The sequence below is a fragment of the Hippopotamus amphibius genome, chromosome 1 (assembly GCF_030028045.1).
Source record: "Hippopotamus amphibius kiboko isolate mHipAmp2 chromosome 1, mHipAmp2.hap2, whole genome shotgun sequence".
NCBI lineage: Eukaryota > Metazoa > Chordata > Mammalia > Artiodactyla > Hippopotamidae > Hippopotamus > Hippopotamus amphibius.
In genome coordinates, this window is record NC_080186.1 from 24,718,079 (window position 1) to 24,745,473 (window position 27,395).

The 27,395-nt window shown below is 49.6% G+C and overlaps 2 protein-coding genes across 2 annotated transcripts; one reads left to right on the forward strand and one right to left on the reverse strand.

Annotated features, from left to right (window-relative positions):
* Positions 1–9,437: 9,437 nt before the first annotated feature.
* On the forward strand, positions 9,438–18,676 carry LOC130853959 (antizyme inhibitor 2-like). The gene is made up of 9 exons (XM_057736488.1): positions 9,438–9,620; positions 10,124–10,297; positions 10,745–10,917; positions 11,532–11,666; positions 12,672–12,837; positions 13,338–13,485; positions 17,225–17,325; positions 18,199–18,416; positions 18,550–18,676. Exons 1-9 carry the CDS (start codon positions 9,438–9,440, stop codon positions 18,674–18,676), a joined length of 1,425 nt encoding a protein of 474 aa, XP_057592471.1.
* On the reverse strand, positions 14,476–14,922 carry LOC130858280 (ubiquitin-like). Its single transcript, XM_057744501.1, has one exon. The coding sequence runs from the start codon at positions 14,860–14,862 to the stop codon at positions 14,476–14,478; it is 387 nt and encodes a 128-aa protein (XP_057600484.1). The 5' UTR covers positions 14,863–14,922.
* Positions 18,677–27,395: the final 8,719 nt, after the last annotated feature.

Here is a 27,395-nt window from a genome sequence, read left to right on the forward strand (position 1 = left end):
GACTCAGTAGACTCTCTAATGCAGTTTTCCCTAAGTGAGTTGTCTCGTGGTGTTGCTTTACTAGCTGAATGGCTATAGTGCTGGAATAAGGAGCCTTTGGTCCAGAAGCTTCCACTAGCCTTCCTTCCCCTTAGTTCCTCCCTCATTTAAAGTCTTCTTCTATGGTATACCTCGGAGACGAAGGCAATTCTGGTGCCAAGAGGATTTTGGAGTTTGGTTCAAGGCTCACTGTAGGACTCGGTTGGGTTGCTGCCTCCTTGGCCACTTGGTCAGCCAACCAATTGCCTCTGCTGACTGGATCAGTCCCTTTCTGGTGGCCTTTTCAATGGATGACTGCCACCTAAGAGGGCTTCCAAATTGCCTTTAACAACTGAAGGATTTCTTCTTTGTTTTTGATCTCTCTTCCCCCTGCTGCTAGTAGTCCCCTTTCTTTGTAGATGGCTCCACATACACGTAAATTAGCAAAGGCATATCTTGAGTCTGTGTAGCTGTTGGCTCGCTTCCCTTCGGCGTGCCTCAGCGCCTGGATGAGTGGCCACAGTTCAGCCCGTTGTGCTGACCACCACTGGGCAGGGGCTCCGCTTTTATTATCGCATCTGTTGTTGTTATGGCATAGCCTGCTTTGCATTGTCCTTCCTGGACGAAACTGCTTCCATCGGTAAATAGTTCCAATGCTGGGTTCTGAAGGGAAGTGTTCATTAGGTCTGGCCTGCTCGAGTAGATTCTATCTAAAACCTCTTCACAGTTGTGATCAGAGGTCCCTGCCTCTGTAGGTGAGAAGGTGGCAGGATTCAGTGTCCGCACAGTCTCAAGGTGGACCCGTGGGTTTTTGCAGAGCAGTCCTTGGTAGTGCGTCATTCTGGCGTTGGTCAGCCAGTTATGCACCTGGCTGTTCACAAGCTTAGTAACAGCATGGGGAAACTTTACGTTTATATTTTGCCCCAGTGTAAGCTTGTCTGCTTCCCTGACTAGGGCTACTGTAGCAGCCAACACCCGGAGACATGGTGGCCATCCTGTGGCCACAGAATCCAGCCATTTGGATAAATATGCAACTGGGAGCTGCCATGGCCCAATTGTTTGGGTGAGGACCCCCAATGCAGTATGATTTCTCTCATGCATGAAGAGGTTAAAGTCCCATGTCACATCTGGCAGCCCTAATGCTGCAGCACTTGTTAAGAGTCTTTTTATTTCCTTGAAAGCTTTTTCTTGTTTAGGTCCCCACTCTAGGGGGTCCCTACCAGACCCTGCTGTGGCCTTGTATAGCGGTTTGGCAATTTCAGAAAAACCCGGTATCCAGATTCGGCAGAATCCAGCAGCCCCAAGGAATTCTTGGACTTCTTTCTTAGTGCTTGGCCAGGGTATTGAGTCACCAAGTGGCCCCCAAGCTGACATGAGCGGGCTTTACAGAATGAGCTAGTCAGTCTTGTCTTCTGTGGCCCCAACGATCGTTGCTGTCCGACCTGGAAGGGGGGCTACAGGTGTGGTCACCACCGAGTGTTCAGCTCCAGTGTCCACCATAAAAGTCATTGATTGGCCCCCAGTTTTCATCGCAACCCTTGGATCCCAGGGGCTCAGGGTCAGGGAGGCTGGTCTCCCCTATTCTGACTCTGTTTCAACCAGGCCAATAACGTCTTGGATGACTGGCTCAAGCTGGTCCCTTCCTCTGCTGGGTTGATTGAATTTTTTTGACCTTTCCGTTGCCCCTCTGCAGTGGGGGCATTCATTTTTCCAGTGCCTGGTTTCTTTGCAATAGGCGCACTGGTCGTGATGTAGCAGTGGTCTCTTCTTGGTTTCCCCTTTCCGCGGGGGAGCAGTCTGCTTTACCGGACCTGGGTTCCTCCGTGCGGCAGCCAGCAGGGACACCCTCTGCTTCATGCGCTTGTCAGCCATCTTTTGGGCTTCTCGGTCGTGATTTATAAACACCTTGTTTGCGACTTCCAGCAGTTGGGTGGCGTTCATCCCAGCAAAGCCCTCAAGTTTCTGAAGCTTACGGCGGATATCAGCATAAGACTGGGCCATGAACACTGCATTAACCATGCATTGATTCTCTCGCACCTCAGGGTCAAAGCGGGTATACACCCAGAACGCTTCACATAATCCCTCGTAGAACTCCATAGGTGATTCATCTGGCTTTTGGTGCACTTCCGTCATCTTGGACATGTTGGTTGGTTTCCTAGCCCCTGCTCTCAGCCCCTGCAGCAGGGCTTGTCGGTACTTGTCAAGAGAGTCCTTCCCGTCTGGGGTGTTGTAGTCCCAGTTGGGTCAGACATCTGGTGTGGCCCCCAGGGCCCAGGCTGCTGGATCTATTGTACCAGCTGGTGCCTGCTCTTGGAGTCATCTCCGAGCCTCTGATAGGATCCGGCAGTGTTCCTTGGTGTTGAAAAGAGTCAGGAGGAGATGGTGACAGTCATCCCAGGTAGGTTGGTGGGTGTGAAAAATGGACTCAAGGAGATAAATCATTGCTTGTGGCTTCTCCGTATAGGACGGGGTGTGGTGTTTCCAGCTGAGGAGGTCAATAGTACTGAAGGGCTGATAATAAAGGACCAGGCATCCTGGCTGGACGGAGCCATCCTCATTGACCTAAGGTGGGCCTTGGGCCTCTCACAAGGGCATCTGCAGGGCTGTGGGCTGCTGCACTGGCTGGCTGGCTGAGTGAAGCTGCCACTGGCTTGGAGGGGGCTCTGGATTTGGAGGTGGTGGAGACACAGAGGGCAGAGGGCTGTCTGGTAGAGGATGAGGAGGCTAAACGGGAGCTGGTGGAGCCATTGGTGTATAGGGTGAAGGCAGAGGGGGCTCTTCTTCAGGGTCCTCTTGGTGGATAACCTTGGCCAGTTTTTCTTTACTTTTTCTCGAAGCTGGTTGGGCTACAAAGATCCTACACTGTCCCTGCTAATTCGCATAGAACTGAACCCAGGGAGGCAGCTTAACAGCAATTTGTAACCAGGAATCTATGTATGGAAACTGGTCTGGGTGCCCGGGGGTCCCTGTTACCACTCAGTACACTGCTCTAACCGTAGGGAGATCCAGGGTACCCTCCGTAGGCCATCCCACCAGAAGGTGGGTCACTCCAGCTCGCACAGCATGCAGAGCTTTCCAGCAGTCATCTTAATCCCATAGTCTCTGGAGAAACATTTCTTAAAGTTTTTCATCATACAATCCAAAATAGTTGGCTTTGAGGAATTTCCTCCCATCTTAATAGGTGTAACCTGCTTCCTTATACAGCAGGGAGAAGGGAAAACCCAGTATATATTGGCTCAGAATGTTAGCTGAGGAAAGGGGAGGATAATCCAAAGTTGTAGGGGATAGTTTTGATGAAGGGCTCTAAAGCAAAGGCCACGATTTCCAATTATTCTTTTTCCTCCCCACGTATCCCTGCAGAGACCAGCTTGGCGACTCAGGGAGAATGATGCGTGCCGCAAGCTTAAAGAAACACAAACACAGATTTAAGAGAAAGATGGGACCGGGGGACTCAAGACCTCTAGGATCAAGAGCCCCACTGATTCATCCCACATTGCTTTTATTGAGCTCTCAGCATTCAGGAAGCAAGATAGCATAAGGTTCTCACACTCCCAGTTCCATCCCACAATCAAGGTTTTCTTTGAAGTAACCAAATTTCTTTTTGTACATCTTTTTGCACAAAGGGCCTCACATGACTGGGGGCAGTGGTCTTTTGCAAGAACAGCAAACGGACAATCAGTGCGTGAGCAAGCAGCATTCTAACTTGCACTGACTCGGCATTCCTAAGTCCGCACCCTTAGCTCCTCCGCTGCTCAAGCAGGACATCCTGCACCCAGTTGCTCGGCCCACATATTTTAATTAATTTTAGCCATATTTTCTGTTACATTTTCAATGCTTCAGAACGACTTCTGAATGTTTTCCCATATATCCCACCCTATGTTGATGGCGCAGAGACAAACAAGGAGGCATGCTCCCTCCAAAGAGACCACTCAGGTGCTCACCTGGCCACATCCCCAGTGGGAGCTTAGGTGCCTCTTAGCTTTGGTGGGTGGTATAGAATCCTGACTTGAATCTGGTTCGCAGGGAGGGACTGGGTCCCCCATTGGCAGATACTGCCCTGAGGTCACCACAGAACCACAGGTTAGGGCCCACTCAGACTCTGTAGACACGAGGCATTGAAGCCACACAATCGCCCTGGAACAAGGATGAACCAGGGCACTCACTCACACACACATTCACACCAGAGTTTATCACAGTGCCTCCCCTCTCTGGGAAGGTCCCTAACTGGTGGTCTTGTTACTTAAGACCGTAGGAGGTGATCAAACTCCTCTTCCATCCAGAGATGGGACCTGACTGGGTTCAGTGCCCCAGGGCCTTACCTGATCCTGTGGCCGCTCCTGGTGAGTTGGTCCATCCCTCCAATGAGTCCAGTCAGGGCCCGGCAGTCCAGGGAGTCAAAGCACCGGTTCAAAGGAGAACCCAGAAAACTGTCAGGTGGCACGCCTCCTTGTTCGCCTCAGAGCTCCTTCGCTCTGGCTCTGCCGAACCACCGGTCCAGCAGCTCAAGGGGCCCGGCGTGGTTGGAATCTCGCTGGGGCCTCCAGAAATGAGGCAGAAATCGATCCCATGAGAAACCAAGCACCACACTCAGAGGGTTGGAAAACTCAAGTTTATTGAGCCAGTGGACCCAGACAAGCTAACGCTCCAAAATTCTAGGCCCTGTTTTGGCCGAGTTTTCTCCTTATATAGGTTAAGACATATAGCTACAGTTGGCACTAACTGATTGGTTACACAGTTTCCATAGGTTACAGGTGATTACAGAGCATGGGAGTTGCTAGGGGTTACGGGCAGCATGGGCTTTCAAACAAAGGCAAGCAGAGACAGGAACAGAATATTCCACGCTTATCTAACCAACAGAAACAAAACAGGCATCAGGTTATGGATTCCAAATTTCCCTCATCATCCCCAACTCCCGGCCATTTTCACATCTGTATTACCAGGCTAATACTTGACTTGTGTTATTATACATCAACTTTGAAGCCCAGCAAATTCCCACCTCCTTTCTTCCATCACTACATTCCTTTCGTTCCTGGAGCCCAAGCTTGTTCCCACCTCTGAGCCTTTGCACCAGCAGTTACTGACACCTGGAATGCTCTTCCCAGTATTGGCCTGGCTGGCACCTTCTCACCTTCAAGGGCTCTGGTAAATGTATCTACCTCTAACAAGCCTCCAACCAGCTGCATTCATTCTGGGTCTGCCTGCCCCCTTCCCTCTCTGTTCTCTGTCCCTCCTGTTGCAATGCTAATAGAAATGATTGTCCCTTTTTCCTTTTGAGAGCAAGGAAAACAGCAAACAGGCTAGAGAAGAAGGATGACCTGGCCTGAAAGAATTAGTCACTCATTGTTTTACTTTAACTGTCACTGATCTGTAGAGGCTAGATTTGCACTTGGCTGAATTCACGCCCTGTTACTATGTAAATTACCCTCTATCACCCTGACCTTTGTGTAAATTACATCCTCTCACTCCCCAGCCCTGTCACTTCCGGGGACCCTATACAGCTACTGTAAAAAATCATTCCTATAGTTTGTTTTGCATTTCAGAAAGAAGGTCCCCAGCCAACAAACCAGAGACGAACAATCAACAAACTGCCAGACCCCAGTTACCGGGTGGCCTGACGTCAGCGATGACTGTTTTGAAATAATGCAAAGGAAAAGGAAGAATAATGCAAAGGAAAAAGAATGCAAGGCCTCCACCAACTTGATCCTTATCACATGCCCCAGACAGCGAGCCTCACGTATAAAATCTTCCCTGACTCCCAGAGACGGGGCGGGGCGGGGGGGGGCACAGTTTTTGAGGTGCTAGCCTGCTGTGTCTTCCCTTTCCCTGGCAAAGAAAAATAAAGCCATCTTGCTCTTCCTCCAAAATCTGTGTCTCTGTATTTCTATTAGGCCTTCGTGCACAGAGTGGCCATTATTACGTCAACGCCCCCTGACCCTGTGCCATCTCCCAGGGGGGCTGGCTTCTGGCAGGGGTCGGACACTGGGGTGGGGGGGGGGCACTGGCAGGAGGCCGGGAGGCCACAGGAGAAGTCAGGCTGTGTCTCCTCCACCTCTCTGTCCCAGGTAGCTTCCTAGGCAGTGGCTGTGTCTACGTGGTCCAGCTTCCACAAAGTGACCTCAGACTCTGGTTTGGGGAACATCACTTTCTCTTTGCCTCTCCAGTCCAGACATGGGAATAACTTCCTACCAGGACCCAGGTTGCTTCACTGTTCCCCGTTTGGCCCTCAGCTGCTCCATTATCTGTGGAAACAATTCTCTGCGTTAAATTGTCTCTGTTATGAGTAGCTGAAGTGGTTTTATTGTCCTGGTTAGACCCTGACTGATCAGCCTCCCAAGCTAAACTGTATCCCCAAATGTCTTTTTGAATTCAAGGGACACAGAGTCTTCCTCCTCAAGCTGCCCCAGGGGTAGGACTGAGGGCCCAGGTTTCTGTATCCCTGATATCCACAGTACCGCTCCCACCCAGGTCTGGGCTGAGCAGCTGACAAGAGATGCCCAGGGACCACACAAATGGGTCCAGCCTGAAGGAGGAGGAGATGCCTGGGTTAGTGGAGGCAGTTGGGAGGGACCAGCAGGTGACAGAGTGAACCCTGGCAGCCTGTAGGGGGAGGTAGAGAGACAAGGAGATGAGGGTCCCAGGTGGAGGGTGGGAAGGGCACAGGAAGAGGGAGATGTGGTCCAGCCCCATGGCCCAATGGGCTGTGACTGACTTTCCCATTTAGAAAGATTTTCAAAGAAATATTTAAACCCACATAGAAAGGCAAGAATCTGCTCATAGGGAGAGGCCAGTGTGTAAGGTACGATGTTCGGTGCTCCATCCAGTTCCAGGGCTGCGGAAGTGGAATCAGGACCCACCCAGGATCTGCAGCGTGCGGGGGGGCCTGAAGACCAGACCCACCACCCACTCGCAGGGGGAGTTTTGGCCCTTTTCTCCTTCTGGCCTCTCAGCTTTCCCGTGTACAGGATGGGAGAAGAGGATGAGAAGGAGCCCAGGTTCCTTCTGGCTCTGACTGGGCTCTGCTGGTCACACATTAGCAGGAGTCTGAGCTTCACCATGTACCTGTCATTGTGGGCAGACCAAGGGTAGGAGAGTTCCCATGGCTTGTGGGGAACAAGGGATTTGGGTTGGGTTCCTCTGCTTTGTGGGGATATAAGCTGGGCCAGCTCTATCCATATGGATTTGCCTGGAGCCAAGAAGTTGGGGTCAGGTACATGGCCCCACAGGTCTCAGTACAGGGCAAGGTGGCCGCTGTCCTCACCCCAGGCGGGCGACACCCTGCACGTAGGGCCGGTGACTCACCAGGAGCTTCTTATCCATCACTAACCCAGGTACTGAGCTTGTGCTGGTGCTGAGGTCGCAGCCCTTGGGGATCGCTCATCTGACACAGGTTTGTCCTGTTCAGGGTTCCACAAATATGTAGCTGGCTCCAGGTGGAACTTGCCTCGTGAGCTGCTATGAAGGCTCCACGACTTACTCACATAAAGTACTCATCACAATGTCTGACACTCCTTTAGGGCTTAGTAATATTGGCCATGTTTGTTGCTATTAATGTGATTACTGCTACATATGCTGGCACTTGCCTAAACTCTTTGCAGGTGTCACCTCATTTCATCTCAATCCTCATCACCACCCTGTTGGTCCATGTGGATGTTATCTCCATCTTGAGGCCCCCAGAGGTGAGGTCATCTGCCCAAGATGGTATAGCATCTAAGCAGCAAAGCTAGAAGTCAGTTCTACCTGAATCAGTCTAGGGTGAGAGTGGTTGGGAGTCTCTATAAAAGCCTGGACTTTACTATCTTGTTTGGAACCACAGATGGGATTAATGAGGTCCCTAGAGGTTAGGGAATTTGCTCCTGGTCCTACAGCGAGTCCCTCCCTCCAATCCAGGCTCTACCTGTTGCCCCTTCCTAGATGTTTAAGCTCCCAGGGCCTAAAGATAATGTGGTGGTGGGGGGGGGGAGGGGATATTGACCCCTGGTGTAGGGGCGGGAAGAGTTGGAGGCCACAAGTGAGTAGAAGTCCAGGCAGGGCTGGCAGGAGAGGAGTCAGGGCAGGGACAGGCTCCCTGCTGAACTGCCTTCCTGGAACAGGCCGGGGAGGCTCTGATCACAACGGAGAGGTGGAGTATAAGTCTGCAGGAGGTGACAGCTGACATCCTAGAGTCAGGGAGGCCCCAAGGTGATGGCTTCACCCTGGGAGGGCCCACAGGTCACAGAGGTCTTAGCAGCCCACATGGAGAGGGAGGGTAGGGCCAGGGAAGGGGGATGTGACCAGACACTGAGTAACTCAGACAGTCTCACTTTTCTGTTTGGCGAAACTTCCAGAGAGGTATTTAAATGTGCCGTGGAGGGCAGAGACACGGCACCAGGAGAGACCAGCTTTCTCTCTGAGCCACTGGAACCGGCCCGCGATTAGTCTGAGGTCCTGATTCTACTCCCAGACCCCCTTCAGGTTTGCTGAGTCCTCTAGAGACACCTGGGCTCCCCAGGGGTTTCCATCTGTGATGTGGGAAGGGTGGATGCAGCGTTCCCAGGGTCCCTCTACTCTGATTGTCTCTGATGTTATCTTATAATCGGAGTTTGACTTCACCTGTGATCCTGTCATGTGGGTGACAAAAGGGGGTTAATTCTTGGGGCCTAGGAGATCCGGGCTGAGCAGGCAGGGCTGGCCAAGGTTTAGAGGGATGGCTGGGGTGGTATTTGCCCTGATCTGGGCTGAGTTCTGCTCTTTCCATGGCATTTACCTAAAGCCCAGACACCACAGATCCCAGCCCCCGGGTTGTACCTGAGGAAACAGGTCACAATATGCACCAGGTAAGTCTGTGTGTGGCATGGGGGGCACGGGTGCAGTCCCAGCGGCTGAAGCAGAAGGCCTCTGACTGCAGGCCACCTTCACTTTGGTCTCAGGAATGTGTGGCTGGCAGCAAGTCCAGTGGCTGCTCTAGGGAGGTGCCAGTCCCAGCTCTGCCACTATTTAGTGACCTCCATCAAGTCCCTTCCTCTCTCTGGTCCTCTCGTCTCTGTGTGTAGAATGGAGACCTTGGACCTAGATCACCATGTGGGCCCTGGCGCTGAGCCCTACAATCTGAAGATCCTGGGCTCTGCACTTATCCTTTCTGGCCTCAGTTTTCTCATCTGTGAATGGGCACACACATGTGGAGGAGCCTGGAAGAGGATGTTAACCCTCTATTCCGTTTGCACAGCCTGTGTATCTTGCTTGGTCCCCCACCAGGTCTCTGAAGCGGGCCAGGCCGGGCCAGTGGCCCATTTTACAGATGGGAAAATTCACGAGGGCTCCATGGAGCTCTTGTGGCTGAAGAGGAAGGCCAAGAAATTATGGCCTGGGAAGTCTGGCTCCGGGGCCAGCAGGGAGCTGGGAGAAGGGAAGAGGGCCCGTCCTCAGTGCAAGCTCCTTCCAGGATGTCGGAACAGCACCTGGCCAAGGGCTCTGTTGGAGTGTCGGGGTTGAGCATCCCTGTCAGGAACCCAAAGGAGAGTGAAGAAAGTCCTGAAAGTGCATGGCCAAAGGATTTCATCACCCTGGAGCCTGGAGAAAGTGCCTGGCAGGTGGTCCTGAAGAAGATCAGGGAGCTCTCCAATTTGGTAGGGAGGAAGGCAGAGGAGAGGGAGGGGGAGGGGAGGGAGGGAGTGGGGAGGGAAGAGGGTGTTTCAGTCTCTACTTTGGTGGGCAAGAAATAAGACTATCTGTTTTGTGGTTTTATGTCAGTTTCCTAGGTCTTATTCCAAGGCTTCACTCTGCTTTGGGTGACGGACTAGTTCTGTCCCCTTCTAGCTCGCTCCCCACCCCACCGCTTGGAGTTTTACCCAGGGCCAAGCTGTCTGGTTGAGTGTTGGAGCTGTCTTTCCCGTGCTTTGATCTACAAAGATTGCTGCTCTCTTGTTCCCCTGTTTTAAGAGTTAGAAGACCTGTCATCAAATCCTATCTTGCTCTGTGGTCTTGAGCCAGTGACTTCCTCCTTCTGAGCCTTTATGTCCCCATCTCCGAAATGGCAACAGCAATAGTACTTACTGCATAGAGTTGTCTGGAGGGTTGGGTATGAGAACCCACTACCCAGGCTTCCCTCCCTCTTTCCCTGTCCTGGCAGGACCGCCAAGACCCCTTCATGGTGGCCGACCTAGGCGTGCTGGCCAGACGCCATCGGGTCTTCCTGCAGGCCCTGCCGCGGGTCTCACCCTTCTACGCGGTGAAGTGCAACAGCAGCCCCTGGGTGCTGCGAGTCCTGGCCGCCCTGGGCACCAGCTTCGACTGCGCCAGCCAGGTGAGCCTGGGCCCGAGGCCAGCTGCCTCATCCACAGGTCTGACGCTTCCTGAGAAAAAAAGGTCGGTTGCCAAGGGTCCTGGTGTGGGGACTGCGGCACCTGGAACAGGGGATGACACTCTCAGTCCTCAGTGGTCCACCTCCCACTGGTCCACGTGACGAAGGCAGGCAGCCTGAACACGTGAGTGGAGGCACAGGCTTGAAGTCACAGACCCCATCCTGGCACAGCCATTTCACCCGACCCTCAGTTTCTTCCTCTTGAAGACGGGCCCAACTATATTTTCCTTAGAAGAGTCTAGAAGCCTACAGAGCATGATTTGTGCTCAGTGCACGGCATAACAGGGGTTCAGTCAAGGGCAGCCCCCTTTGCTCATGCCCAGGGTTCCTGTCCCCAAAGAGTAAAGGGGCAGTGAGGCAGCCCCCTATTCTGGCTGTTACCCACGCCAGGCGGAGCTGGAGCAGGTGCTGGGCCTGGGCGTGGCACCCTCTCGCGTCATCTTCGCCAACCCCTGCAAGCCTGTCTCCCACATCCAGTATGCTGCCCGCCACGGGGTGAAGCTCCTGACCTTCGACAATGAGGAGGAGCTCATCAAGGTGGCAAAGCACCACCCTGGGGCCAGGTGAGAGCAGTGGGTGGGGGTGGGGGTACAAACAGGTAGAGACAGGTAGAGCAAGGGACCTCAAGCCTGGGACTCCAGCAGATGGAGTTGGGCTGCGGGAACCAGATAAAGGTGGTCCCATGTGGTGACTGGCACAGGCCTAAGCAGCAGAGCACAAGAATTTGGGTCAGTAGCCCGATGCCTTCCCTGCTGCACATTGATGCCAAGTAAACATTGCCTGTGTCTGCATAGACACTGGGCAGAGCCTAGCATTAGGTGGTCCGGCGTTAGGCGATCTAGTGGAAAAGGCATCATGTGGGAGTCAGTGAGACCAGGGCTCATATTTCAGATTCATTTGTCACATGCTGTGTGATCTTGGGAAAGTTATTTAACATCTCTGATCCTGTAACATGCAGGCCTATGGAAGGTGTATTTATAATTTTATACTACACCTGCTTTTTCTTGCCTGGGCCGAATTCTGTAAGTAGTGAGTGTGTTCACTCCTTGGGACTCCATGGATGGACAGTCCAGAGGAACTAGGCAGGGGTGGGTGGGAAGCTGGAGGGAGGTTGGGTGGGGGGCCTCAGGGCTCATGTGCCTAAGAACCCCTGGCATCCTTTGCACCCTTCTACCAGGCTGGTCCTCCGGCTGTGGACCCCGGAAGGTGAGAGCCTCTTGTCCCTGAGCACCAAGTTTGGGGCCAGACTGGAGGTGTGTGAACATCTACTCAAGTCCGCCAGAGACCTGGGGTTGGCGGTGGTTGGAACCAGGTAAGCACACTGGCTTTCCCTGCCTAGGAGGCACGAGTCCTGGCTTTCACTGTCCATCTCCAGCCTTTGGCTTACTAGGCACCCTCTAGTCAGCCGAGGCCCCTCTGGAGCTTGTGATGCTCCATCTGTTTTCAGTGAAGAAGTGGGATGTTATCTGGGATGAGGGCGGGGCAAAGGAGGCACAGGCTTTAGGTGCAAAATTTAAGGGGATGTTAAGAAAATTAGTACTCTAGCTAAATAAAATTTTAATACAATATTTGAAAAATAAAAAATAATGCAAAAAAGTTCATGATGAGGAAAATATCAAAAATTTAACTAAAGACAGGATTGGCATTTCTGATTTTTTCCTTTTGCTTCAGAGTTCAATTACTGTTACCAATCTTGTCTTTATTTACATTTTTGTTTTATTCATTCATTCATCCATTTATTTTGGCTGCGCCTGGTCTTAGTTGTGGCACACGGGATCTTTGTTGCAGCAGGCAGGCTTTCTTAGTTGCGGCATGCATGCAGGATCTAGTTCCCCTATCAGAGATCAAATCCAGGTCCCCTGCATTGGGAGTGCGGAGTCCTACCCACTGGACCACGAGGGAAGTTCCTATTTACATTTTTAATATTTTATTCATTATAGGTGTATCTGAGTCAATTTTGCTCTTTATAAAGATTGCATTAAATGTTCTTTATCTTGATTACTTAGTGTCATGGTGCCCCCTGAACTTTTGCGCTGTCCTTACCCGACCTAGCCCTGATGGGTTCCTCAGACTGCCGTGCTTGCGGGTATAGGGATTCGGGGTGCTGAGCACACTCCTTCCAAGGGGGAAGAGCGGGGAGCCCCTGCAATGAGGCACTGCGGGGGGGGGGGGCTGCTAAGAGAGGTGGCAGCCACATAACTGTGAGTGCCCCAACTCAAGGATGACCATGTGTCAGTGTTGCTGGCCATTTCTCTCTTCCTACTGACCCTTGCTTTTTCATGTGTGTTTCTCTACATGTCACTTGACACGTATTCAGCTTCCACGTGGGTTCAAAATGCCAGACACCCCACAGCTTCATGCAGGCCATTGCCAGCTGCCAGCACGTGTTCAAGATGGGCAGAAGGGCTGGGCATGACATGAGCCTCCTGGACATCGGAGGGGGCTTTCCTGAAGAGGGGGATTCCAACCATACTTTTGAGGAGGTGAGAGGGGAGGATGTCCCAGCCTGGGTTTAGGGAACAGAGTGTGTGTGTTTGTGTACGGGGAGCTCATGGAACTGTGAGTCACACGTAGCTGGGGTTTGTCTTTGTTGAGAGGTCTTTGACTGACTATACTTACACAGCCTGTGTGCACGTATGAGCACTTGTGTATCTGGCTCCCTGTCTTTCTTTAGACATCTTCGTTGCTGTCCCCAGTTAAGCTACAGTCAGGTAGAAGTTTGCGATCCCTGAGACCCTGGGAACCTTTCACCTTTGCTGATTGTGTATTAATTTAAATGATTCCAAATTCAGACATCTCAGGGTGCTATGTGCTCTTGGACAAGTTACTTCCCCACTCTGGGCCACAGTTTCAACCTGTTTCCTCCCTGGTAAAATGGAGATGATAACAGCTCCCCACATAGCTGTCACAGGAATGAAGGGAGACATGCAGGTAAAACTCTCGTAGAGGCACTGGCCATTAGGATCTGGGTCTGTCCCTGCAGATTGCAGGAGTGATCAATGCCGCCCTGGCCCAGGACTTTCCCGAGGGGAGCGGCGTTGAGGTCATCGCAGAGCCCGGCCGCTTCTACGCAGCATCTGTCTGCATGACCGCTGTCAACATCATTTCCAAGAAGGCTGTGCTGGAGCCCGGTGGGTAGGCAGGGCACTGTCCAGGCGTTCCCCAGCCCTCGGGGGAGAGGATGGGCAGGGGATCTGGGCTCCACCCCTGGGTAATTAGCAGGAAATAAGCTTCAAATTGGGTGTAGGAATGAACCTGTTAGTATCACTATTTTGTTGTTTTCAAATAGACCGGGAAGTGAGAACCAGGACAAAGGATCTTCATTATTTCTAAGTAGCCAATGGATTTATATTGCGTTTATGGAGGTTAAGTCACAGAATACAGCCCATGAGGTTCACGGACACCATTGTGCTGGTGTGCACCTTAAATTCATCCAGCAAGCATTTTCTAACAGGTGCAAATTCTTATACCAAAAATACAGTCAGTAAACACAAAATCTTACAACAAATGTAAGAAGGCACTATTGTTGTTGTCATGGACTTGAAGGTTAAGGGTGACATCTATAGGGTAATGGTAAACCTCTGACAATTGAGGTCAACCACCACAGGAGAGTGTTTTGATTGTTATTTTTGCAGCAGGAGTGGGGTGGGTTTGCTTTTCTATCAGTGAGCTAACCAGAAACTCCATTTCATGGTGAGATGGAGAATATGAATAGCTCTCACCTGCTGATTTAGTGCTTTTATTCTTTGTGACTTTATGATAACTGACATATAAATATTTATAACCTTCTTTAATCTCCTCCCTTATCCTTTTTGACAAATAATTGGCCCACAGCTTTGTAATCCCAAAGGCATTTGTGTCAGCCGAATGCCATTTCTTCACAAAACATCTCATTAAAGATTATTGTGATAGGAAGCATATGATTTCAAGCCATCATTTTTAAAAAGTCTAAGTATTAGGGGCTTATCATTATTTATTTTATTTTATTTTATTTTTATTTTATTTCATTTGTTTATTTTTTCCCAGTCAACAAAAGGGAAACTTTATTCAGGCCCCAGGGCCATGGGGCTTGGGCAGGAGGAGGCTGCCCTGAGGGCAAAGGAGAAGCCGCTGGAGGGGCCTTATTTGACCTTCTTCTTGGGGCGCAGATTGTTGGTGTGGCCGCACTTCTTCTTGAGGCAGTTGACAGCACAGGGGTGCAAGCGAGCATTACACTTGTGGCAAATCTTCTTGTCGCAGTTGCATTTCTGAGCGAGCTGGCGGAGGGGAGGCTCAATGATGCCGCCTCGCAGATGGAGCACCAAGTGCAGGGTGGACTCTTTCTGGATATTGTAGTCTGACAGAGTGCGGCCATCCTGCAGCTGTTTGCCTGCAAAAATCAGACGCTTCTGGTCAGGTGGGATGCCCTCCTTGTCTTGCATTTCAGCTTTGACAGTCTCTGTGGTGTCACTGGGCTTGACCTCGAGGGTAATAGTCTTGCCCGTCAGGGTCTTCACAAAAATCTGCATCTCTGCGTCTGCTCAGCCGCCTCGATCTATTTTATTTTTTTTAAAGATTGGGCATTTTATTTTATTTGTTATTATTTTTTTAAATTTATTTTTGGCTGTGTTTGGTCTTCATTGCTGCGTGCGGGCTTTCTCTAGTTGCGGCGAGTGGGGGCTACTCTTCGTTGCAGTGCAAGGGTTTCTCATTGTGGTGGCTTCTCTTGTTGCAGAGTACAGGCTCTAGGCATACAGCTTCAGTAGTTGCAGCACCTGGGCTCAGTAGTTGTGGCTCACGGGCTTAGTTGCTCCTCAGCATGTGGGATCCTCCCAGCCCAGGGCTCGAACCTGGAGCCCCTACATTAGCAGTGGGATTCTTAACCTCTGTGCCACCAGGGAAGTCCTATTATTATTATTATTTTTTTAATTTATATCTTTAATATGGTAAGGGGTAATTTTTGTGGGTTTTTTTTTTTTTTTTTGGCTGCCCCATGCAGCTGCGGGATCTCAGTTCCTCAATCAGGGACTGAACCCATGCCTCCTGCAGTGGAAGCACAGAGTCTTAACCACTGGACCGCCAGGGAAGTCCCTAGGGGCTTATTATTTTTATTTCCATAATAACAAGAGCTGCCAATTATTAAGTATCTATTATATGTGAAATACATATTTTCTCTCATTTCTGCTCAACAAACCCTGTGAAGTAATTTGGGGTCATTCCCATTTTACAAGCAGAGATAATGAGACTCAGAGGGAGGAGGTAACTTGTCTGAGGCAGCACAGCTAGTCAGCGGTGCAGCTGGACCTGGGTCTGTCTGACTCAAACACCAGCACACTTGGATTTGTACCACATGACAAGCAGAGCTGGGCTCTTGACCTTAGGAATGCCTTGACTACCTCTCATGACTAACTAGTTTAGGGACAGCTGGGGCTGTGGTTCCAGGAGATGGGATCAGTGATGGCAGCCCGGAGAAAGGGGAGGGGGTGGTGAGAAGTACACCAGGGCGGTGGGGCAGGGGGAGATAGCCAATATTCAGAAAGATTTGGGCATCTAAATGCCCAAAGATTATGAAATGCTGCAAATGTTAAAAGAAATCAGTGCAAAATCCTGAGTTTGGATTCAAGAAGGCAATGTTCTAAGAACAGATGAAGAGTGATTGTGAAGAAACTGGCTTGGTAGTAGGTCCTATCCAAAGGATCTGGGGGTTGCAAGTGACCACCAGCTCAATATGCACCAGGAGTATGATGGAGCTCGAGAGAAAGCTGCCACATGCTTACCTTAGGCAACATCAATAGAGGCAGAGTGTTTAGATGGAGGGAGTTGACAATTGTACTGTATACTGTGCTTGTTAGAGTTTGGCAGTTTTTAAATGTACCTGGGATTTGTTTTAATCAGATTATGTAAGACATGGAAATAACTGTTATGAAAGAGAAGTTATTACAGCTTCCCTCTGGAGAAACCAGAGGCATGGCAGGCCACTCAGGGCCACAAGGGGAAGCACTGGGGTGAGTCAGGAGGCAGAAGGACAAAAGAGAAAGCCTGGCCAGAGCCTCTATTGGGGTTTTCGAGGATAAGAATGGGTGAGGCAGGGTGAGCTGGATTGGCAGGTTTGGGATTGGGTAGTCTGAGTAATTTCAGTGGGTTGTGGGGGATAAGGACTGCCCTGGAGTGATTAAGCCAGAGGCTGTGTCTCAAGTTCTGGGAGCTCCGTCTAGGAGGTGGTTTGCGGTATGGACGTTGGATTGGTTGGCTTGCACACAAAAGGCCCACTTGCAAGGCAGTCGTTTGCTATCTCTAGGAATTAACCGGCCTGGGAAGGAGCAGTCTTTCCAGGGTCAGCAAGACCCCAGATACCAGAGCAACAAGAAAATGTGGTTTATACCGGCAACCCTTTGAGGAAGAATATTGACAAATTAGTACATCACTAGGAGCAACCATAATGGAATCATGTCATGAAAAGGCCATTTGCGCCCAGTTTTGACTCATGCAGCAGGTGCTCAGGGAACTGGTCTAAGGTGAGGGCAGAGCACCTGAGACCTGTGACTTGGGGACAAATCCCAGACCTGCCACAATCTCCTGTGTGACTTCTGACGGGACTCAGTTTTCTCAGCTGTGAAGTAGGGCTCATTGTAGTCAGATTATTCTCATAAGGAGGAAGAGGAAGAGGAGAAGGGGGAACACTCTGATGGGGGAAGCGGGGGGCAGAGGGAGTGCAGAGCACAAGCCCCAACCTTGCATGGATTCAGAGAAGATTCCTGGAGCAGGGAACAGGGGTTATCCGGTACTGGGCAGAGGGTCAGGCTTCCCCCAAGGGTGCTGGGCTCGAGTGCTGAGGGTCAGCAGTGAGATCTGGCTGAGCACAGCTCAGTCCTGCCCTCTGCCCGCTCTCAGGAGGCCACCGGAAGCTGGTGTACTATCTCAACGACGGCCACTACGGCACATTCCGTATCTTCCACAGGGAGCCTGAACCCAGGGTGCCCATTGTGGTGAAGGTAAGGAGAACTTTTGTGGCTCTGGCACTGCCCAAACCCTGAGACCACCTGGTCGAGCCCCCCTAGGGCAGGGCTCCCTGCAGCAGGGGGAGAGGTGAAGGATCTCAGATTGTTGGTGGCTTGGCCGGTTCTCACACCTCGTGCACATACCAGGGTGAGCACGTGTGTCTATGTGTATTGGCATGTGCGCTTCTGTGTGTGTGCATCTTTCTCTGTGGGCCTGTCGATTTACACTTGCACAGGAAGGTGGGTGTCCAGGTCTCTGGGTCTGTGTGGGTGTGGGGGGCGTGTGTGCGTCTGTTTGGCTGTCTGTGTCTCCCTGCGCATCTCTCTGTGTTGCTATGTTTGTGGATCCAGAGTTCTTGAATCTTGGAGATGCAGGAGACTTAGGAAGCAGAGATTCTCAAATTTTGCTTCACATTAGAATCATCGGGGAAACTTTAAAACACCCCTATTGTCAGACCATGCCCCAGACCATTGATATCAGAATTTCTCATGGGTTGGGACCCTGGCATGATCTTTTGTTAAAACTCCTCAGAGGTTTCCAGTGCAGCCAGGTTCGAGGCGCAGTATTCTGAGTGATTATTAAATAAAATCTTCCCACTTTATAGATGGGAAAACTGAGGCCCCATCTGTGTCTGCACTTGTGAATTGGCAGGGCTGGAGTATGTCTCTAGAGCATAGGCTCCGTGAGGGCAGGGTCAAGAACAGTACCTGGCACATAGGGACCGCTCAGGAATTGGTCAGTGTGGGTGAATGACAGAGTCCTTTCTGATCCCTTCCTGCTGGCACACTGGGGGCATGCCCTGCAGGCTGGGGAGTGGTGGTGGTGGGGCCTTGCTTCTCTGATTCCCCACCCCCATGTCCCTGCAGGAGCTCTGCCCCGAGCCGCCCCTCTTCCCCTGCATCCTCTACGGCCCCACGTGTGATGCCTATGATAAGCTCTTCTTGAAGGAGGTGCAGTTGCCTGAACTGGACGTGGGCGACTGGCTGGTCTTCCCCTCCATGGGTGCCTACACGTCTGCCATGAGCTCCACCTTCAATGGCTTCCCCCCCACACCCCTCTGCTACATCGTGGAACCGGAGCTCAGGTGCCTGGGGAGGAGGAAGGGGGCCGGGCAGGTGAGGGGCTCTCATCAGGGTCTGAACCTGGCCAGGGGAGTTGGTGGCTGAGTGCTGGGGTCCCAGGTCCCAGAAACACTCTACGCCCCTCACCGGGCCCAGCAAAGCCCGAGACGTCTGGCTGAGCTTTGACGCTGACCTCTGCCTGTGGGGTCGGCCCTGTGACGACCTCTCCCCAGATAAGTCCAAGAGAGCCCGCCTGAGCAGCTCTGACAGCCCGGACATGTAGATGACCTTGTGGGCAGAATCAGGCAGCCCTGTGGCCCCAGCTGACCCTCAGCCCCGTGCCAAGGTGCCCCCTGCCTCGCCCTGCTCTGACCACTTGCAGCTGCTCCCTGGTTACCACCTCAGATGTCCCTTCCCCACCAGCTCCAGGATCCCTCACAGCGCCTGCCCCAGGATCCCCTCTGGGCCCAATGAGGGTTTGCCTCCTGAGGTAGCCGAGGGGGCCCTAGAGCACCCCTTCACTGGCACTTTCCTTCCACAGGAGCCTGCTGAAGACCGCACCGTAGGCTGGAGCGGGGCCAGAATGGAGGCTCTCCAGACACCTCAGTGCGCCCACGTGGGGTTGCTTGGGGGCAGGGATTGGGGCGGGGGGTTGGCAGGGAGGAGCAGCGTGGAGGAAATAGAGGTTTGGGTGCCTCCAAAATGATGAGACAACTTCTAAGCTTCAAAACTGTCTTCCCCCTAAGTGGGCCTGAAGCCTAGGTCAGCTCTTCCGGGCATCACCCCACCCTCCCTGTTTCTTACCCGATCGACCCTGGGGTGGGGCAGGCAGAGGAAGCTGTGCTATTACAAGAGCGCCCCCCCAGAGGCCATACACTGGAATGCGGGGCAACCTGCATTGACCAGAACCTTGAGATGCTTTGGTCCTTCCTTTCATCCAGTTAGTGACCCAGAAAGGTTTACCATAGGCACCCACTCTAATAGAGAGAGCACTGACATTGGAGTCAGACAGGTCTGGAGGGAATCCAGGCTCCACCACATCCTGGCAGTGTGGTCAGAACCTCAGTTTCCCCGTCTGCAAGGTGAGGGTGATATTAGCATCCCCCTTGCAGAGTTGTTGAAAGGATTAAGCCAGATAATGAAAATTCTTGTTCAGGGTCAGTTCATGTCCACCTGCCTCTGGCTGGCCCTGATCCTGGGCCTGGCCGGCTCAGAGACCACCCTTGCCCCCACGGTCTGGGCGTCCACAGGGAGTACGCACAGCATCTGTCCACAGAGCTAACAGGCCATGTGGGTGCCTCAGACCTGGCCTTGGCCTTAAGAAACTCCACCCAGGTTGGGGTTTGGGTGGACAAGGTGTGGATACAGCCAACACTGAAACAGGGCAGATGCTACTGCATGTCCCCAGGCACACTAAAACTTTAAAAACAACACCATTTGGGGAGTCGTGAGCTCAAAAAGACAGTGTATCCTATGGAAGGATGATGACAGAGGTAAGGGTAGGAACACATCAGGATGACCAGTCACATTCCTGCAGCAAGGGAAGGGGGAGAGGGCCCCAGAGGCCAAAGTCACCCACTTCCTGTGTCCTGTATGCTTTTTAAGCTTCACCTGATAAGACAAGACGTTCTCCGATCTCCAGTTTCTGCAAAGAGTCCTCCCCATCTGCCAGAATCAGCCTTACCAATTTCACTGCTGCCTCTCCAGCCCAGCCAAGACCAGAGGAATCTTCCAGCATCCTTGGGCTGCAGAGATTTCTCCTCCAGACATCTGAGGAGAAGGGAAGAGTATCTGCAGATGCCACCCAAGGAAGCCAGAGGGGCCACACAGCCTTTGGATCATGTGTTATTCGTCTCCTCCCAGAGCCTGAAAATTGGGAGTGGAAACGTCTAAACTTACCTCCCCAGAGGTGTCTGGAAGTACAAATATGAGTGGGCTTTAGGGAAAAAATAAAGTTGTATTCAGATGCGAGCGATGTTGGTGTGTTTTGTGTTTTGCCCTCTGGGTGCTGTACTGTGTGATTGTGGATATTCATCCATCCATCCACCCATCTATCTGTCCATCCATCTACCCATCCACCCATCCAGTCATCTATTGATCCATCCATCTATCCGTCTGTCCAGTCATCTTTTGATCCATCCATCCATCTGTCAATCCATCCATCCATCTACCCATCCATCCATCTACCCGTCCACCCATCCAGTCATGTATTGATCCGTCCATCCATCCATCCATCCATCCATCCATCCATCCATCCATCCAGAAAATAAAATGCGAGGGTTTAGGCTGTGCCTGACAGTGTTGTAGGCACAGTGACATATGATGAACAATATGAGCAAGAATCCAAGCTCATGGAGCTTACCTTCCAGTTGGAAAAAGAGCAGAAGCAAACACATAAATCGATGATAAAAGGAAGTGGAAGCAATAAGTGCTGTGAAGAAAACAAGCAAGGGGCCAGGGGGTGATAGAAGACAGTACTGTTTTAGGTAGAGGGACCTGGGGAGGCCTCTCTGAGGACATAGCAGGTGAACAGAGGCCTGAAGGGAGCATGTGGTTATCTGTGTCAGAGAGTTCCAGGCATTGGAAACAGCAAGTTCAAGGCCAGGGTTGGAGAGTGTTCCCCCAAAGGCGAGAAGCCCAGTGTGGGTGAGCGGAGTGAGTGAGGGGAGGTGTTGGGAGATGAGGCAGGAGGAGGGTTGGGGGCTGATCCTGTCAAGCCTCAGGTAAATCAGGGATTTGACTTTGTTCTGAGTGGGGAGAAGGCGGGGAAGGTGGAGGGGGGAGGCCCAGGCAGGTTTGAGCAAGTGAATGCAGAAACAGGATGCACAGAGAACTTGAGGGGCTTCTGTCAGTCCTGGGAAATGACGGTGGCCACAGTGCGGGGTGAAAGGCACCAGGCTCAGCACAGGCTGCAAAGGTCAAGTGGAAAGAATTTTCTGAGGGATCGGATGTGGGGTAAGAGGCAAAGGGCGGCGTCAAGGGCAACTCCAGGGCTTTGGGCTGGAGCTGCTGGTACACAAATGAGGAGGCAGTGTTGGAAGGGGTTAAAATGGAGAGTTCAGTTTTGGAAAGGTCAGGTCTGAGAAGCCCATTCAACCTCCAAATGGAGTCAGATACAAGCATGGGTTTCAGGGCAGAGGTCAGGACGGCAGATATAAACGTCAATGGGGCATGGTCCACACTGGGTGGACTTTACATCCCTGGGGCCGCCCAGCCCAGCCAGGAAGCGAGCACGTAGAGAGAGGACAGGAGTCACGGGAACTGAGAGGAGAACCATTCCAAGGAGGAGGGAGGCCTCAGCTGTGTCAAATATTGCCCAGTACTGCCCAGAGGTGGGTGAGGTGAGGACTGAGAACGGCATAGAGAAAACGGAGGTCATTGGTGATCTTAACCAGTGGGTTTCAACGCCAAGGAAGGTTGGTGGAAGTGGCGTCCAGACAGGATGGTGGAGAGAGTGGGGCGTGGGCACCTCTTCCAGGGAGTGAGTTGTGCTGTAATGGGAGCAGGAAATGGGAGGGTAGCTGGAAGAGGCACCCGTGGAGTCAAGGGGGGTTTGTTTTAAGATGAGAGAGACTTGTTTGTAGGCTCACAGAGGGGAAGATAATTAAGATGCAGCAGAGAGAGGCGACAGTGGCAGAGCAAAATCCTTGGGTGGTTGGGAGGGATTAGTGTAAGTGGGGGTGCTGGGGGAGGTATGCCCAGATGGGAGCTTGTGCAGCACCTCCGGGGGGAAAGCAGGTCTCTGGGAGAATGCCGAGCTCTCTACTGAACGTTTCCTTCTTAGCGGAGTAAGAAGCAAGATCATGGTGGAGAGCAAGGAGGCAGGAGAGGGACCTGGTGTTTTCAGGAGAGGGGCTGAGTGGAAAAGTCACAACACATGTGGAAAGGTGAATGGACCAGTGAAATGGGTGGGCTTGCCAGCACAGGTGCCCACTCGAGGTTTGTGGGAGTCTGTCTAGAATGAAGCCCGTCATCCGGTGTATTTTGTCTTCAGCCATGTGGGCACCTGTGCTGGGGGTGCAGGTGCAGATGGGTGGGGTGGGTGGGGAGGGAGAGAGCCAACGGAGCTGGAGATGGCTTGGAGAATGAGGTGCTCCTGGGGGTCTCTGCAGGTCCAGGCTCCACCTGCAGAGCCTTTTCCTGAGCCCACATGCTGTCCTTCCACAGCCGTTACCTCCTGGAGACTCATAATGACCCCCCTGAGCTTATAGTACCCCCACTTTAGAGAAGCGAACCTTGGGGTCACCCAGCCAGTAAGTGGCAGAGCTGGGATCTGACTTCAAACATAGTTCAGTGTTCTCCCTTCAGGGCGGCAGTGGTATGTACACTGTGTTTAAGAAAGTCTTACTTTCACCCAGATGGTGAAAAAAAAACAAGCTTGGGTGTTGGGAGGTTAAACTTCAGGTGTTCAGGGCAGAGTGGCCGAAACTTTGTCGTGGTTCAACCATAGTGACTTGCTGCCACCCACTGGGCACTATCAGTGTTGCATCCAAGCAGAACCTGCATCACATTTGCTCAGCTAAGGATTCAGTGTCTGGAGCCAACAATGCCTTGTTGAAAAAGGCTGCAGAGGAGTTCTCTGCCAAATGAGGAGAGAGAAGTCCAGAGAGGTGACTTTAAAAAGCCATCTGCACCTTCCTACTCCATCCACTCAGTTGCTCATTCATTCAATAAACATTCACTGAACACCTTGTCTGTGCCAGGCACTGTTCTAGGTGCTGAGATTCAGCAGAGATCATTGCTCTTGTAAAGCTGACATCCCATGGTGGGGTGGGGGCAGGGAGGACAGGTACCAAACAAGTAAATAAATCAGATAATGCTAGATTGCAATGGATGATGTGAAGGAATTAAAGGAGACAGACTGGAGAGGGTGGTGGGAAGACATTTGAGGAGAGACCTGATGACTGGGAGGGTTCAGGAAAGATGCTCCGGGAAGAGGGAACAGCACTGCAAAGGCTCTGAGGCTGTGAAAGTTGCGGGAGGGTCCCAGAACAGGTGGAGCCCACCAGCACCCCAGCCCACAGCTGTCTGTGTGGAATGTGTAGAGGTCAGAGCAGAACTTTCTAGAAGGAGGGTCATGCCGTTGACCTTCTCTCAATCAGTCCATAGCCTTGATCAGCGCGCATCTCACTCACACAGCTGACAACTCCCTCCTGGAAACTCTCTGCTCTCTTGGTTTGTATAATACCAACCTCTGGTGGTAGGAAAGCTATGATTATTCTGTGAAAATTAAAGCTTAACAATCAACATAGAGAACTTTCTGGTTTGAAGGAACCCACTGACATGTCAAAAACTAGAGCAGGAAATACTGGCACGTGGAATCAAAGGTCAAGGTCGACATTTCTGGGATCTGGGACAGGAGCATGTAGGAGAGAATTGGTGGAGATGAAATCAGTCTTGTTTGTATCTGTTGCGGTGCTATAAGTGTGTGTTTGTGGACCTGTCTGCTGCTTATTCATGAGCTATTCTTGCAAAGGGAATGAATATTTATAAGTTTATATATATATAATATGAGTAAGCTTTATTCAAATCCTATTAGTGGTGTTCCAAGAAATAATAAGTTCTGGAAGTAAAACAAGTCCCTAATTTGGTAATTTCACCATGTTACTCAAATACTTCCCAATTATGTTAGCTGGTATTTTCCAGTGTTTGAATGTTTGCTCTAGGCTATAGTTCTTTGTAAAGCAAAATAATTCATCATTAAAAAGAGGAAAGTTATATGAAGCAACATGTACCTAATGCCCATTGAAGATGTGTTTGAACACCCTCAATTCAACCAGCATCAGTGCAAAATGAAATCAGTTCTTCCACACCACAAATATTTATCATAAAAACAAAGGTCAAAAGGCATGTTACTAAAATACAGTAGTCCTCCCTTATCCAAGGATGATATGTTCCAAGACTCCCAGTGGATGCCTGAAACTGTGGAGAGTACTGAACCCTATATGTAAACTGTATTTTTCCCTATACATACATGCCTATGATAAAGTTTAATTTATAAAGTAGGCACAGTAGATTAACACCAACTAAATAGAACAATTATAACAACATACTGTGATGAAAGTTATGTGAATGTGGTCTCTCTCTCAAAATGTCTTATTGCTCAGATATAATGTCTTTTCCATCTTAACTAAGCACTTCTCTTGCACTGTGGCCGTAACTTTTGCACTTTGAGGTGTGACAACAAAACTATCACGAATTTCTTTTGTCTTCACAATTTCATAGATAGAGAATTTGTTCTTACCATAGATCTTAGCAACCTCAGCATGTTTTCTTTCCTTATACGTTTAGAAGTTTCACTTAAAGGAAGCACTTTACGGCTTCTCTTTGGCATATCTGAATCGCCAGCGTCACTACTCTTGGGCTTTGTGGTCCTTAGTAAGTAAATGAAGGGTTATTTGAACACAAGCACCGAGATACCATGACAGTCAATCTGATAACTGATGGCTACCGAATGCCTCATGGGCAGGATTCCACTGACCAAGGGATGATTCATGTCTCTGGTGGGATGGAGCTGGACAGCTAGAGATTTCATCATGCCACTCAATTTAAAACTTATGAATTGTTTCTGGAATTTTCCATTTAATATTTTTGGACCATGGTTGACTGTGGGTAACTGAAACTACGGAAAGCAAAAGCATGGATATGTGGGGGTGGGGGAATTACTATGTACCATCCTGTCATATATTAGCACGTAATAATAATACATCATGCATCTATAATCATCATATTTTAAACAGAAAACCTCTGAAATGTTTAGTATAACCCTCTTACAGAAAAATGTTCACTGTTTATTATTATGGTCAATCATTATTTTTCTAAAACATGTAAAATGTTGGGGAAAATATAACATATGATTTCAGGAATTCCTGAGAATTTCCCAGGATTCTGGCATCTCATACCCAAATCCCAAAGATTAATATCTGTTGGGGATTTGGAAACGTTCTTTGAAGTTTTACCTCTGTAACATCTCTCAACTCTGCATCCCATCCCATTCGCAAGGCCACTGCTTGATCATCAGACTTTTGTCATCTCTTTCAACCTTGTGAGTCGGACACCACACTCCTCCAGCCCATCCTCCACGCTGCAGAGGGATCTTTCTAAAGCAAAAACTCAGCCTGTCATTCGGCTGCGAAATCTGTCCCTGGATCCCCAGTTCCTTCACCAATGTTTTTCAAAATGTATCTTGGGACGGAGGTTACATAAAAACATCTGGCAATTGCTAATATGTGGTGGTTTAGGAAGCTTCATTCAGAGATTCAGAATCTCTGGGAGTTGAAGCCTAAAAACCTACATCCACATCTTCTGAATGATTTCTTAAAATCTTTTTTATGGTAAAATATAACACGAATACAGAAAACCATGTAAAACAAAGGTACAGGTTAATGAACCATAATTAGATAAACTCCCCTATAACTACCACCCCTGCCTGAAGGCAAATCCTTGCCCCCTACCCCAGAAACTCTCCACGTGCCCCCTCCCTAGTAACCCCTTTCCACCTCCATGCCCCAGAGCAAAGAGCAGCCTGACTTTTACTTTGCCTGTTTTTGGTTTATTTTAATGTGTCATTAAATTTTGTTTAATCCTTGGTTCTCTTTCCATCTTTTTTTTTTCTTCTTGTGATTCATTTGCTAATGAAACCAGATCATTTGTCTTATAGAGTTTCCCACAGTCATTGCTAATTGCATCCGCATGGTAGAGGTAGCATATTCCTCTCTTCTCTGAATTTCCTGTTAATTGGTAATTGGAACCAGAGACAATCAGATTCATATTTCTTTTTCTTTTCCTGACAAGCCTCCTTTTATAGGTGATATGTGTTCATCATCAGGGGCTCACGACTACCTTTTCTCTTTTTGATCGTGTACGTTTCCCACTCCAGATCTGGGTAAATGTCGAGGAGTAGAATTGCTAGTTCATAAGGTAGAAAAATGTTTAACTTTCTACCAAGCTGGTAAACAGTCTTCTGAGGTGGTGTCCTTATTTACACTTCCATCAGTAGTGTTTGAAAGTTCCCGTTGCTCTAAATCCTCACCAGGATTTAGTATATTAACCTTATTTTATTTTAGTCCTTCTAGTGGTATGAAATGTTATTTCATTGTGGATTCAGTTTGGAGTTTCCGAACAATCAATGATGTTGAACACCTTTTGATGTGCTTGTTGGCCATTTGTGTATCTCCTTTTGTGAAATGTGTTCTGCATACATATTTATATGTGTCAATTGAGTCAGACTGATTAACTACTTTGTCTGAATCATCTATACCTTTACTGATTTTTTTTTGTTTGATTGAGTTTCTGAAAAAAGTGTGTTAAAATCTCCAGCTGGGGTGGTGTGTTTGTTTATTTCTCTTTTAGTCTCAACAACTTTTGCTTTATGTATTTTTAAACTGCGTTATTTGGTGCATACAAATTTAGAATTGTTATATCTTCCTGTTGAATTGGACTTTTACTGTTATAAAACATCCATCTTTATCTCTAGTTATACTTTTTGTCTTATGCTTATTTTATCTGATATTAATATAGTGACACTAGTTTTCTTTAAGTAGTTTGAATGGTATATATTTTTTCATCCTTTTTTTCTTTTTTTTTTTAATATTTTTAAAGTGTTTCTTATAAATGAAATACAATTGGGCTTAAAAAAAATCCATTCTAATGATATCTGTCTTTTAGTCAGTTTGTCTAAACCATGTATATTTAATGTAATTACTGATATAGTTGGATTTAGGTGTACCATTTGCTGTTTGTTTTTTTGTCTCATCTGTTCTTTGTTCATTTATTCACCCATTATTTTCTTCTTTTGGATAGTCAAGTTCTTTTTATTATTTCATTTTTTCCTTTATTAAGTTCTAGTTATACATTTTTATAAAATTCTTTCAGTAGTTACTATAGAGATTTAAATATGCATCTTAGACCTATTACTGTACATCTTAGTTCAAGCTGCTATAACAAAATACCATAAACTGATCAGCTTAAGCAACAGAAATGCATTTCTCACAGTTTGGTTG